This window comes from Zosterops lateralis (assembly GCF_965231275.1).
Source record: "Zosterops lateralis genome assembly, chromosome: 2".
Lineage (NCBI taxonomy): Eukaryota > Metazoa > Chordata > Aves > Passeriformes > Zosteropidae > Zosterops > Zosterops lateralis.
Window position 1 is genome coordinate 63,326,417 of NC_139763.1, and position 14,054 is coordinate 63,340,470.

Sequence of the window (14,054 nt, forward strand, 5' to 3'; positions counted from 1 at the left end):
ATGTCCTGTTGAAAGAAATGAAATTCTATATAATTCAATGCATTCATCTCAGTTTTCATTCCTAGGTCTGTCTTTATTATGGATGGAGCTAAGGTTCACATTCTTAGAGTAGTAGGAGCATTTCCAAAGTAGAACAGGAGAGCTGAGAGGTGTGTGTTGGATATTTGTGGTATTACTGGCAGCTCAAGAACAAAGGTGTGTCTGGCTACGAAATTCTGACTTCCAGAGATAATACCTGTGCTAGGCAAGAAAATTTTCCTTCTGTAGTAGAGCCTGTATTGTGAGGTACTTCTGCTGCCAGGTTGAACACTATTCCTATGTCTGGAAAATGTAAAGGTGGGGCTCAAGGTAAACAAGTAACACTTCCCAAAGCAAGGGTTTGGTCACTGGTAATAGTAGTAAGAACGTGCTGGAAGTGAAGTAAGGCAATGGGTTTTCATGGAGATGTGTTTTTATTTTCTCTTTTTTAAGAACTATTTCAGAATACTTGTTTTCACAAGTTATGATAATGTGTCATCTTTTTCTTTTTTCAGTGTATGCACATTTTTTCAGTTTCTGAAAGAGGTGGATGTTAACATGGATACTGTAAGCACTAAAGTTGATAGCACTGTATCAAGGCTGAAAAAGAAATATGATGTATTATTTGCACTATACCACAAGTTTGAAAGGTAGTGTATGCTTTTTCATTTTGAAATTGATTTCTTTGGCAACATTTAAGTATGTAAATTTTTCAAACTTTGTGTTACAGGAGCCCATTTAAACTGTATGTGCTAATATTTGCAGAACAGTGAAATTGAGCTGTTTACATGCAATAAGTAAACACCTCTTACATTTTACTCCATAACTATGGCAGTGCTGTGTTAAACAACCCACTTGTTGCAGTACAAACAGTAGTAAGACTAGCATGACAAGTGACTTGAAGCTTTTTACAGATATAAAGAGGATTGATTTACCATCTAAATAATTTTTTATATAACATTTTGCCTTCCAAATCACAAAAGACTCTCAAATATCTCTTAAATAACCTTTGAAAAGGGTAGGAGATCACCCTTTGGTAGTTTATAGAGTGAAGGCATATATATCCTACTTTGTTTTGCATAAACTGTTTTTTTCTTGAAATGGTATGTACCTAGAATAATTGGGAAGCAACATTACACCACAAGGCTTGCAGTGACGCTGAAGAAATACTAAAGATTTTAAAGTGCCCTTTTATAGAGTGTTTTGTGCAGCTGCAGCACACTTTGCTGTGTTGTACAAAACACTGAGTAACAATGTATGTACAAATCTTGTCTTTCTGGAAGAATGCAATTTTATTATACCAAGTTAAAATTGTTTTGCTGTCTAAGCTTTGACATAAATATGCAAACAACATTATTTCAGGCTTGGCAGGGTTATGGTATATCTGTTGCTAATCTGTTCTTTGAGTCAGCTTTTTTTTTTTTTTTTTTTTTTTTTTTTTGTGAATTAGAAAAATGTTTTGTGAACTGGTGTATTTTTTAACTACATTGAAGTCAAAGGTATTGCATAGTTTGCTTGCAGAAGCATGTTCAAAACTAAGAATTTATTTTGATTTTCTAGGACTTGTGGCCTTATTTATCTGGAACAACCTAGTAGTGAGTAAGTTTGATTTTCCAAAATTGTGTTTGTCAAGATAAGATGTAAAACACAATGGCATGTTATCTTTTAACCCTTCAGGACTGACCTAAGTTGTAGTATGATGTGTGTGTACTTTAGATTTAGTGTGGGCTTTGAATTTCAATGAAATGATGGGAGATGCAGAAATTATATATATGTAACTATATATCTCTGTATATTTTATCTATACGTGTTATGTATATTATATAAATACATTCTTATAAAAATATATATAGTATGTATTATGTGTATGTATATATAAATAGATATCTATCGTATTATATTTATTTATTCTTTTATGTATCTGTGTCCTTCCTCCATGAAGTATTGCCACCCAATGGCATATGCTCAGCATGGTGGAAATGAACATTTGGATGGAGAGTGAGGTTCTTAATCACACCAGCAAATGAGTGTACTAAAAGTTGCCTTAACAACTCCCAAATGAGCTTGAGTTCATGCTGTGGCTGGAGAGTAGGGCATTAGTCAGAGGTATAAGGGAAGACAGCTCAGAGCTGTTCAGTGAATTGTCTCCATTCACTTTCTTTTCTGAGGGGCATACAGATATTTCCTGATTCTTGAGTGACTTTACAGGGACTGAAGTTTTTCAAATGTGTATTCATAATTACAGAGGGAATGGAATGAGATTTTTGGTAAACTTAACTCTATGGGAAATGTTGCATGTTATTAAATAATTCCATAGGCTGAAGCATGTTTTCAAACATTGTAGTTCAACTTATTACAGAGCTATCAATGCAAAGTATTTTTGTTTCCCTGCAGGATTTCTGCTGAACTCAGTTCTATATTAGTCCTAAAAAATTACTGGATTACTTTTTTGCTGGCAAAAGGTGAGTTTTGGTTAAAACACAGTAAATTTTGATGAGTATTTTTGAAGTGAGTTTGTTTGTTTTACATGTCCAACATGAGACTAGTATCCTTATTACAAACAAGTGGTGTACAGATCCAGAATGTTTTGATTGCCTAGCTTTTGTAACTATTTAATAATATTTCTATATGTACATTTGACTGTTCTTCTCACTGATATACTTTCTATATATAAACATAAGTATCTAAGCTTTCTAAAATTTCTATGATTTTTTTTCCTTCTACTTTAAAGGTTGCTATTATGTATTTAAGTCTATCCTGGCTTTGCAGTCTGCCAGCATTTTAATAATGGATAATTACCTTAATTTATTTTAAAATAAGCTTTTTAAAAATAAGTATATATATATTATAAATATATATAACTTAATAAAACAAAATTAATAATAAAGTATTGTATTTAATCCCTGAAAGTATGCCCTTTGAATGCTAGAAATCTTTCTTGAAAAGGTGTAAGTCACAGTTAATGTTGGGTGATGAACTGTTTATAGTAGTCCATGGAGTTCCTGTCTCATTGTACTCCTACTAAAAGGAATAAATCATATCTCTCAAGTGCTGCTTACTGCAGGTGTGTGTTATCAGTGAAGTATATGCATCTCTGATATCAAAATCAGACTTTTGATATCAGGGCTGAGTTTTGCGGAGCTTTGTCACTAGAATTCTCCAAGTGTAAGCATAAAGCAAAATGCACAATAGGTTTTTTTAGCCTGCCTTTTCTTGAGAATAAAGCTAAAATTTACTAGAAAATAGTTGGAGCTTCAGAAGAGCCTGGGTGATGCTTGCTACTTCTGAAAGAAAGTAAATACAAAAATTGCACGTGTAAGTAGAGCACAGGTAGACCTCTAGCTGTTCAAAATCACTATTGACTTCCTAAGTTTTTCATGGCAATGCATGCTGTCTTGAGATGTCCTGTAGATCTTCTCTGGTATATGAGCCATAATTTGGGAAAAACTGGAATAATGCAGCTCTAAAAGTGCTTTTCATGCTATTACTTGTGTGACTTTTAAGTAATGTCATAAAAATTTGACAGGCTGAGCCTACAGTGTGATAGAATGTTTTGAATTTCTCTTCACTGTGTACTAGCAGCTCCTGCTTTCTGAATGTTTAGCGGCTTTCAAAAAGCTTCCATAGGACCTCAAAAAAAGAAAGCAGGGAGGAATTACACAGAAATAAGAGGTTATTCCTTTACAGTAAAAAGAAAAAGAAATAAAGACTGAGCACTGAGGATTTTGTACAGAGTAATTTTATTTGTATTTATGCTATCTCTAAAGCCACAAACTGTAGCACCATGAGTTTTAAAATCAATCGCCTTTAAAGAACACTGGCATCCTGTATTATGCTTTCTGAATTCTAGTGGATGGTTTACTGTATGAACTTCCAAAGCTTTGTTTTTCAAAATTACTTCCAAAATTTAGTCAAACATTCTCAAAAAGATTTTCTTTACCCTTTTAAATGTTTGCAGGTAAAGTGTTGCAAGTGGAAGATGACCTGGTGATTTCTTTCCAGTTGTTGCTGTGTGTCTTAGATTATTTTATCAAACTGTCACCTCCTGCTATGCTCAAGGAACCATACAGTAAGAATTTTTTTGATTTTTGTTCAGTAAAGTAGAAAGTAAATGTATTAAATTTCTATTATTCATGCTAACATACATTATTAACATAACAAAACTCCTTAGCTTATAAATTTTTTTCTGTTTTAGTTCAATTTAGATGATAGTCAACTTGAATTCAATTGCCTGAATGTGGCAGTATATTTAATATAATTTTTACTATGTCCTCTGCCCTAAAGTTGTTTGAGGACTTGTTAAAACAGCACATTTAATTGGGTAGAAGAATTTAGGTTCTGGTTAGATCATAACTGAGAGCTATTATTTAGGTTTGTCTTGAGTTACAAAAGGGAAATGTGATGGTATGACTTATTTCATTGATGTGTAACAATATGACAACAGCAGAAACGTGCGAGATACTGGACTATACAGATATTTAAAACAAATATAGAGTAGATAGGAGCTCAAAATAAGAGTAGAGGTAAAATGTAGATAATTTTGCTTTTATTACATCCTGTTTGCTATTGAAAGTGTCACTGTTGTAAGTAAAAATATAATGAGTCTTCTTTATAAAAAAACTTCTATTCAGCAGTAAGTTTTTATCCATTAAGTTTTTATACCTAAAACTTGGAAAACCTTACTAAAAGGTAGAGAAAATAAATGTTTATAGCAACTTCCAAAGATAGAATTCTATTTGGGTTAACTTATTTTCTTTACCAAGCTACAGAATTAATATACTGAAATATTTGGAGCTACAGGATGTGATTCACATTTTTTTTACTAATTCATCATCTGTTAATATGCAACTGTAGTGTATTTAGCCTAAATCTATTTGCTTTATTTCTTTCTTTGGCAATTAAACATCCACCTAGGTTGTAATGTCATAGAATAGATAAGGTATTCACTACTATAGTCTTTAAATTTTATGTTTTGGGGAGGACCTAGTGGTTATTTGTTGCTGGTAGGAGCAAATCACCCTGCTCTTATTCTAATGTGAATGGGGTAAAGGGGACAAAAGGATGGACTTAGGACAAGGAGATCCCTGCTTTCCTCCAGTACTAATTTAAATTTAAATTTGTCCTTCCTAGTAGGACAGACCTTTATGCTACTGTTTATTTCAGGTGTTACAAAGCAGATCCTTTTCAAAAGTCACTAAATTGAAACTATCTGGTTTTGAATTTTGTGTTCATGCTGATTTATTTTTTCATAGTATGAGTGCAGAGTAGGAGCTCATTTTTAGAAACAGTTTGGTTCTGTGCATCACATCTTGAAAAAAAAAATAATGCCACTTGAGACTAAATTGCAAATATGGGTGCCACTGTCTTAAGTGCAAAGCACTGGGCTTCTAACATGAAGCTGTGTATGAACTGTCAAACAGCTCTGCATTCTTTGAGAAAATAACACAATGTATTGTTCAAACCCTCGTGACCAAGAGGTTTCGTGTTGAGATAAATGATGTCAAGCTTTATGATGTAAGGCTGAGGGGATTAAGATGAAGCCAGCCCTGCAGTGTAGTTTGTCAGAGTTTCTCAGAACAGTTGTCAAATGTGAATGATGTTACAGGTGAGAACAACATGCTGATTAGTGTCAGGTTTAAACCAGTAGTATTTAATCATGTTAATGTGTGTTATTAATATAATTCACACATTTCTACCATTGAAGCTGTCTACTTTGAGTTTAACAAAATGAAATATTTTTACCTTGTTGTATTAAGGTTTTTTGATACCTTTTTCAAGGTGGACTTGTTTGTTTCTGCTTGTGTATCTGGGGGTACTTGGGGAAAGGAGGAATTCCCTCCAGAACCATATTCCAGGTTCCCACCACCATTTAAGTCCTGCATTGATTTATTTCCTTCAGCTTCTTGTTTTAAACTTTCATAAAAATAGAAAAGACAGTTACTCGTCTGTTAAAAGATAAGGCTTTTCTAGCCTTGCAAAAGCTACTGGCAGGCTAGGAAAAAAAAAGGCTGCTTAAAGGCTACACACAGAGAAAGTGCTGTTACATATTGTGTAGAGTAGCTTTTTAAAAACAAAATGTCCAAATACTGATACAGTAATTTTAAAAATTAACTTTCTTTTTGTATAGATTTTCTGTAATGAAGTTTTCTTACCTAGCTGAACAGATGAAAAAGAAAATGTATTTGAAGGGAAACCCTGAAAAAGTATATAAGTGGAATCTTCTAGGTTTAATAACTTAAGTTTCTTCTTTCTTAAGATGGTTCTAACCTTGTGATGGTTCTGAATATCCTTCCAGAGTCTTCTGTGTCTGCAGTGACTGTGAATGGTTCAGCTCGCACTCCGAGAAGAGGTCAGAGCAGGAGTTCACGTACTGCAAAGCAGCTTGATACCGACACAAGAATTATCGAAATCCTTTGTAAAGAGCATGATTGTAATTTAGATGAGGTAATGCCTGCACTTGAAAGTCTGATAGATCTTGCTGCTAGACTCCATCTGGAATATGTATTTATTTGAATGGTCTTCTTTCAAATGTCATTGTTTGTGCCAGCTTAACTATTCTGTCAAGTAGTTACCTTCAGTATTGAAGGTACTTTACCATTCTATAATTTCTCTAGTCAGTACTTAAAAAAGCAAACAAAAACCACCCAAAACAAGCCCTTCAGTATGGATGATAATTTTGCCAGGGTGACTGAATTGTGAAGAGTACAATATGAAGTTACAGGCTGATCACAGCATGTAGCATATGGATGCAGGACTGCTCTGATGGGGTTTCACAGCTGCATCCCATGATGAGAAAATGTATGCAAAAAGCCCATTGCTTCTGTGGGAGATCTTAAAAGACACCATTTGCCTTTTCTTCTGCTGTTAAATCTATTTCTGGGTAAAAAGGACTGCTTTTTGAATATCCAGATGGATGATGGAAGCAGAAATGTCAGAGGGCTGGAAAAGTGCAGTTCTTTTCCAGTTTAAATACTTAGTATTCCAGCAAAGCATTTGCATGCTTACATATCACTGTGTTTTGGATATATAACAAGTTTTGTTCTTTCTTTATTGAAAACAAACCACAGTGCATTACAGAAATGTCTCAGTTTCCTGATTTAAAGATGTGAAAGCAGTGTATGCATGACTGACACTCTACCTTGCTAATTCTACATTTTTTCTTTTTTTTTTTTAGGTCAAAAATGTGTATTTCACAAGCTTCATTCCTTTTTTGAATTCTGCTGGTATTGTAGCTTCAAATGGACTGCCAGAGGTAAGTGGAAGTATTTTATTGTGGTGGGCAGACCCTGGCTGTGTGCCAGGCACCCACCAAAGCCGCTCTTTTACTGCTCTCTGCAGCTGGATGGGAAGAGAAAATGTAACAAAAGGTTCTTGAGTTTAGAAAAGGAATGGGAGAGAGGTTGCTCACCAAATACCATCACTGGCAAAACAGTGATTACAGACTCAACTTGGGGATGTTAATTGAATTTATTGCCAACAAAATAAGAGCAGGATACTGAGAAGTAAAATAAACGTTTAGAACACCTTCCCCCCACCCCTCCCTCCTTCCCAGGCTCTACCTCCTTCCCATCACCAGTGCCAGGAGATGGGGAGTCAGTTGATCACATGTTCCTGCCACTGCACAGGGAGTGGGAGTCCTTCCCCTGCTGCAGTGGGGGGGTTCCTTCCTACAGGAGAACATCTTCCATGAATTTCTCCAACATGAGTCCATTCCACACACAACAGTTCTTCATGAACTGCTGCAGCACAGGTCACTCTCCCATGGGGTGAAGTCCTTCAGGCACAGCCTGCTCCAGAGTGAGGCCCCCTGAGGGTCACAAGTCCTGTGGACCTCCATGGGCTGCAGGGGCACAGCTGCCTCACCATGGTCTGCAGCAGAGCTGTGGAATTTCAGCTCTGTTGCCTGGAGCACCTCCTGACCCTCCTTCTCTACTCACCTCAGTGGCTGCAGAGCTGATCCTGTCACGTACTCTCACACCTCTTTGCTTAGACAGCAGTTGCTTCTGTGTAAGAACTATTTTCCCTTCTTAAATGTGTTATCACAGAGAAGCTACTGTAATTCCTGCTGGGCTCGGACTGACCCAACAGAGAGAGTCAGTCCTGGAGCTGGCTGGCACTGGCTCTGCTGGACATGGGCAAAGCTTCTGGCAGATTCTCACAGAAGCCACCCCTGTTGCCCCCCTAGCTACCAAAACCTTCCTGGGCAAACCCAATACAGACAGTTCAACAACTGTGTTTTATTTCATGCCAAATTGCTTAAGATGCCCTTTACTCATTGATAGAGTTCTGGTAGGTTCTTCTAAAATCATCTAGCAAAATGCAGTGTTTTTCAGGAATGTGGGTTAGCAGGCATTCCAGTATTCATAAAACATATTTTGCTTATACATTTGAATCCAATAAATGAATCTCCTGGGACTAAACCAAGCTTTGCTCAAAGCAAAACGTTAGTAGTTGCATATCCATGACTTTGGTAAGGCCATTAATCTAAAATACAACTGTTACAATATTAGGTCTCTGAAGTCACTCTATAAATGCCTAAAGTCTTAAATTACACACCTAATTTAAATATAAATGAGACATGTTATTGTAATGTTGTTGGAAAGATATCCATAAGATTAGTCTCAGTTTCACAACTTGGCAGAGCTGTGTCTGTGCAGAATTACTTTCATCTTGATGAGCTGTTGCCTGGATGCAGCAGACTCTATCTCTATGCAATTGCATCCAGAGTGCATTTTAATAGGTGACTTCTTGCAGTGTGTTTACATTCATCATTCTTAAAAGTGTAAGTTTAGCTGTGTGTCACCAATAGATGTGGTAACCTGAAAATAAGCAGCTTTGAAGCTGTTCAGAGAAATGAGTCTGCAGGGTTCAACCAAGTATATCTTCTGTTCAGTGTCACAGTGTATTGGGTGGGGAACAAAGTACAGGACACACTGAAGATCTTAATCTCTTCCTAAATTAATTTCAGGGTATCAGTAGGCTGTTTAGACTTGTTAATTTATGTGTGTATGTATAGTTGGGAAACCCTATATTAACTTCCAAGCAAAGGTCATTATAAGCTTATTCTCAAATCAGAGGGTTTTCATCCATGACTGCTCAACTTAAGCACAATATCAAAACTATTAGTATAAGACTTGCTGGTGAAAATTTTACAAAATGATGAATTGGAAGAAAAATCCAATCACGCGATCTTTGCTCCTTAACCTTGAATGTCAGAGCAGAAGGTTAGAGCTGTATTTCAGAGGTAGTTGGTTCATACATGTAATCAACTAACCAATAATTATGGATGAGATCATCAGTACAAAAGCTAGTGATGTGGTACATTTAAGTTGACTTTCATAAAAAAACCACCAAACTTCTGAAAAATTTTAATGTTCCTTCCAAAGCAGGAAAGCTTTTGAGAGTAAATGTTGGTATTTTGTTTGTCTTTTACATGTGTCTGCTGGTCAGGCTTTATGCACTGATGAATAGATTGATACAGAACTCTTATTTTTGACTAAAGGTTTCTTCCAGGCTAGCCCAGTACAGCTATCTTGTCTGAGAGCTGCTGGATTTCTTAGAAATTTATGAAATATTGAAATATTCTAGAGGAAAAGAATGCATGAGCCATTAAGAAGATAATAAATAATGTAAATATCATTAAGTTTTTAAATTAAAAAAAATAGTGATAATGAGAATTGAAATAGTCTTTGGTTTAATAGACCTAATCTCAAAGTTTTAATTGTGAGATCAGTTTGGAGCAAATCCATTTGGCAAAGGTAAAGAAGAAGGTAAGGCGCAAAGCTGTGTAGGAGGTATTTGCAGCTTTCTCTCTCTTGAGACTGACAGGGGACTAATTTGGGTTCATATGCATTGTTGCCTGTTTCTCTGACAGGAATTTGCCAGAGCACAGCACCATTTAATAAGTTTAAGGGCACAGGGAGCAGAAAATTGAGGTGGCTGCCTCCTTCTGCATGAGCACAGCAGCAGATTTGGAGGGCTAGATAAATATTAGTTAATATTAGTCACTCAGAATAAAAATAAAAAGAAGTAATTAACAAAAATTCCAAAAAAATGTAATAACTTTTCCATGCAAAGCCATATCAATCTAGGATTTAGTCAAATAAGAAATTTTTAACAGTTACTAAAAAAAACCACAGTGTGGCTATGAAATAACAAGTCTATATTTGTAGCAATAGGCATGTCTCTTAAGAACTACTCCAGTGCAAATATATTAACATAAAATGAGGAAAACACCTACTGAGAAAAAAGAAGGTTTGAGTTTAGGCCTTGTTGTCCAAACCAGCAAAGGCAGGGACTGAGCCAATTGCCCAGCAGCTGTTCTAAGAATAAGCATTTTACATTTCTTGTTCTTGCAGACACCCCTTTTTCTGGGAGGAAAGATTTTAAAATGTGGAAATGGTAGTTTGGTTTGCAGGTCTGTTTCGTAATCTAGCTGGTTTTAGAGTGTCAAGACATACATTTCATCACAAAATTCTTATGATCATGGATTGTTTTCTCTTATAAACAGTAGTTTTCCTGTGGATGTGTTTCAGCTGTTGTATAAGAAGTAACTTTGTGAGCTCCAAGGTCATTCTTTTAGCATTTCAGCATTGTAATCCTGAAGTAGGAGTAACTTAGTTATTCAGTAGATTGTCAATCTTGTTCCTGTAAAATAAATCTCATTTTTTTTCAATGTCTTTTTGAGGTTGAAGTGATCTTGAAACAGTATGACGAGCTCTATTTCAAAAACAAAGACATAGACGCAAGGCTATTTCTGAACCACGACGAGACCCTGCAGCCTGCTGTCATAGCCTGGTAATATTTCCATTTACTGCTTTCATTCCATGGTGGAGAATGCAAACTTATGTTGCTCTCTGCCCCCTCGTGTTATAAGTGGAGATCTCTCTATGCTGTTGACCTACTAGCTTTGTAGTTCAGCCACAGTATTTCTGGCATTACCAGACTTTCTTTATATCATCACTTAAATAATTAGAGACGGTGACTGCCTAAAAGATGAGTAAAATGATTTGGAAGCTCTGTTCTAACTCTTACTCTGTGCAAGGCCCTGTCATCCAGGGAAGGCTGAGGAATTGTGAGGAGGAGCCATGTCATGCTAGCTGATTAGATGTGCCAGAGGTGGTGTTCTGGCTCTGAGCCAGCTGGCACTGAGTGGTTTGGGTGGCGGATGCCCCATCCCTGGAAACATTCAAGGTTAGGTTGGACAGTGATCTGAGGACGACCCCCATTTAGTTGAAAATGTCACCTGGTCATTGAAGGTGAATGGGACTAGATGGCCTTCAAAGGCCCCTTCCAACCCAAAACATTCTATGATTGTTTGATTTTATTTTTTTTCTCAATCCTACACTTTCTATGCTAGCGTTTTCTGACAATTCAACATCTCTATAAATAATTGTGAGCTTAGTTATGACCGTGTGAGTCTTAAGTTATCTATGCCATGAAAATACACCAATTTAAAATTGGATTAAAATGCAAGTAATACCATATCTTCACATATACATCAAGCTGTTTGAAAATAGAATTCTAGAAAAGAAAAAAGCTTGGAAGGAAATTTGAGAGGTTATCTAGTCCAACATCCTGCTCAAAGCAGATCTAGTTGGGAATTTAAACAACTGCAGTAATTTGGCATCTAGATCTTCTAAAAATCTGTTACACTTTTTTCTCTTCATCTTAATATGTCTTTATAGAAAACGTTGTCTTTTGAATTCCATTAGTCTTTCAGAAGTTTGTTTTCCATTTCTGTAGCTCGCAGTTGGAGAGGACACCACTAAAAAACAATCCAGATGAGGAAATCAATGTTATACTTCCACAGACTCCTGTTCGGTATGAATTCTTCTCTTGAATGTGTTCTTTTTTTTCAATATTGTAGCTAGAAATATTCATCTTTAGAGTAGTCTTTTTTTAATTTTTAAAGAACCCTGGCCTTGGTTTTGTTGTTGTTTTACATAAACTATGCTGTAGTTCTGATCACTGATTTTTTATTTATAGTATATATAATGCCCTCTAACAGTGGCAAAGATGCTTCCTTAAAGTTCCTGATATTAAGAAAGTCTAGGAATACAAAGATTCTGCATTGCTAAAAATTTGAAATGTGCTAAACCGACTTTGTTCTTGAGGGAAAGTTTAGTGATACTTAGATTCTCTCCATCTGCACTTTGGCTTTGCTTTGATTTTTCCAAAACGGGTGCCATTTAAGGCAATTCCTTTGAAGGACTATTCACCAGCACTGGTTTGAGGCTGTAGTAACTCTTTTTATGAAGCCACAGAAGTGTCAGTAGATGGCAGCAAAGGTTTGATCACCAGCTTAGAGTGGAAAGTGTATTCTTATCTCTCCCTGATTAAACAGAACCCTGTATAATATATGCTTAAAGCACTATGCTTATTCCTTTGAATTACCTTACTGTGTTGTATTTCTGAACCTAGATTCATAGATTCTGCTTTAAAGCCCCCTGAAACTGGAAAGAATCTAATAATTATCAGTGAATTTGTATCTGGTCATTTGTGTAGAAACTAGTATATAAAAAGTGTGTAAGTACTAGTTATGAGCATAATGAGAATGGTCTGTATGTTTTAATTTTAGATTTTTTCCAGTGTCCTTATGCTTTTCCTTATCATTAGGAGAGTTGTGGCAGAAGTGATTTTACCAATACTTTGTAAGAAAGTAGATTAAAGAAAAATGCATCTTACTGCTGTAGTTGCAATAATTCAATGCATTTTTGTTGGGTTTCCACTCACTTGACTGGTGATATGAGCCAAATTGAGCTTAAATGATAAAGAAATTTAAAAAGGACAAACAGACAAAATTCTACTTAAAACCAAGAACCACAATGAAGAATTCAGGAAGTAGCAATACCATAGAAGAATCAAACTGTTTCTTAGGTGTTAAGCCATTCTTTTGGTTATTAAAGTTATCACAATCCATGTGTAAATAATAAGATAAATTGCATTGTTAGAGTTCATAGTCATTAGCACAATGCAATAGATTTTCTCAAACTGTTTATTTGATAACTGGAGTGAGAACTGAAATCATAAATTTTTTTGTGTGTGTATTTGCTATTCAGTTTCTGGAAACTGTCAAGCCAACCTTAATGCTATTATGCATTTTATTGTGTTTCTCCAGAGCGGCAATGAATAACATTCAGCAATTGATTATGATTTTAAACTCAGCAACTGACAAACCATCAGATACTCTCATCATGTACTTCAATGTAAGTGACTGTGAAGATGATTTGTGCAGGATTCTTGGAGTTACCACTCAAGCAAAATATACACCTGTAGATCTGATGCACATGTTTTTGAAACAGTACATTTATATTGGGTTGGTTTAAATGTAATCATTCATTTTAGAAAGCACTTCTATCTAACTGTTGTGTACTGGAACCTTTTAAGGGCTTAAGTATTTTAGTTACTGAGCTACATATTAAAATTCTTTTATGCATGTATTGAATGGAAAAGAAAAGGTTTAAAAGGGAAACAAAAAAGAGAAAAATATGTACAGCACTCTTTTAAATACTCCATTTTTATTTATGCTCATGACTTCATTGAGAGGTATTACAAAGAGAAGCAGGACTTTTAATCATTTAAATGATTGAAATATTTTTGAAGTAAAACATCTTTTCTTTGTCTTTTCTTCCCCTAATTTGCTTCCTGTAATTTTTTAGAATTGCACAGTGAACCCTAAGGATAGTATCCTGAAAAGAGTGGAAAGTTTTGACCACATCTTCCAAAAGAAATTTGCTGAAGCAGTTGGGCAGGGATGGGCTGAAATTGGTTCACAGGTAAGTATTTGGGTTGACTGACTGTCCACATTCAATGTAGATCAGTAAAGGTAAAAAGTAACAGTATGCTTTTCAAATTGAGGAAGAGCTGTAAAGATAACATTTAAGAAATTCCTTTTAACATGCAAGGAGCAATAGGAATTGGGTGGAAATATGTTGGAAGTACTTTATGAAGAATAATTTTTTTTTTGGCAAAATATATTAAGTGAAACATACATTTGCATTCATTAGGCTAACTTGGCCTAAAACTGCCAAAGG

At 35.5% G+C, this 14,054-nt stretch overlaps 1 protein-coding gene across 1 annotated transcript in view; it reads left to right on the forward strand.

The window, feature by feature from the left end:
• Positions 1–14,054, forward strand: part of RB1 (RB transcriptional corepressor 1) — a gene marked incomplete at its 5' end in the record, with an annotated part of 70,275 nt that overhangs the window by 11,530 nt on the left and 44,691 nt on the right. The window contains 10 exons of the mRNA XM_083855877.1: positions 534–668; positions 1,579–1,617; positions 2,413–2,480; positions 3,977–4,087; positions 6,314–6,462; positions 7,193–7,270; positions 10,706–10,815; positions 11,764–11,841; positions 13,139–13,226; positions 13,680–13,796. Of these exons, the coding sequence (XP_083712003.1) occupies positions 534–668; positions 1,579–1,617; positions 2,413–2,480; positions 3,977–4,087; positions 6,314–6,462; positions 7,193–7,270; positions 10,706–10,815; positions 11,764–11,841; positions 13,139–13,226; positions 13,680–13,796 (973 nt within the window). The remainder of the gene's footprint in view (positions 1–533; positions 669–1,578; positions 1,618–2,412; positions 2,481–3,976; positions 4,088–6,313; positions 6,463–7,192; positions 7,271–10,705; positions 10,816–11,763; positions 11,842–13,138; positions 13,227–13,679; positions 13,797–14,054) is intronic.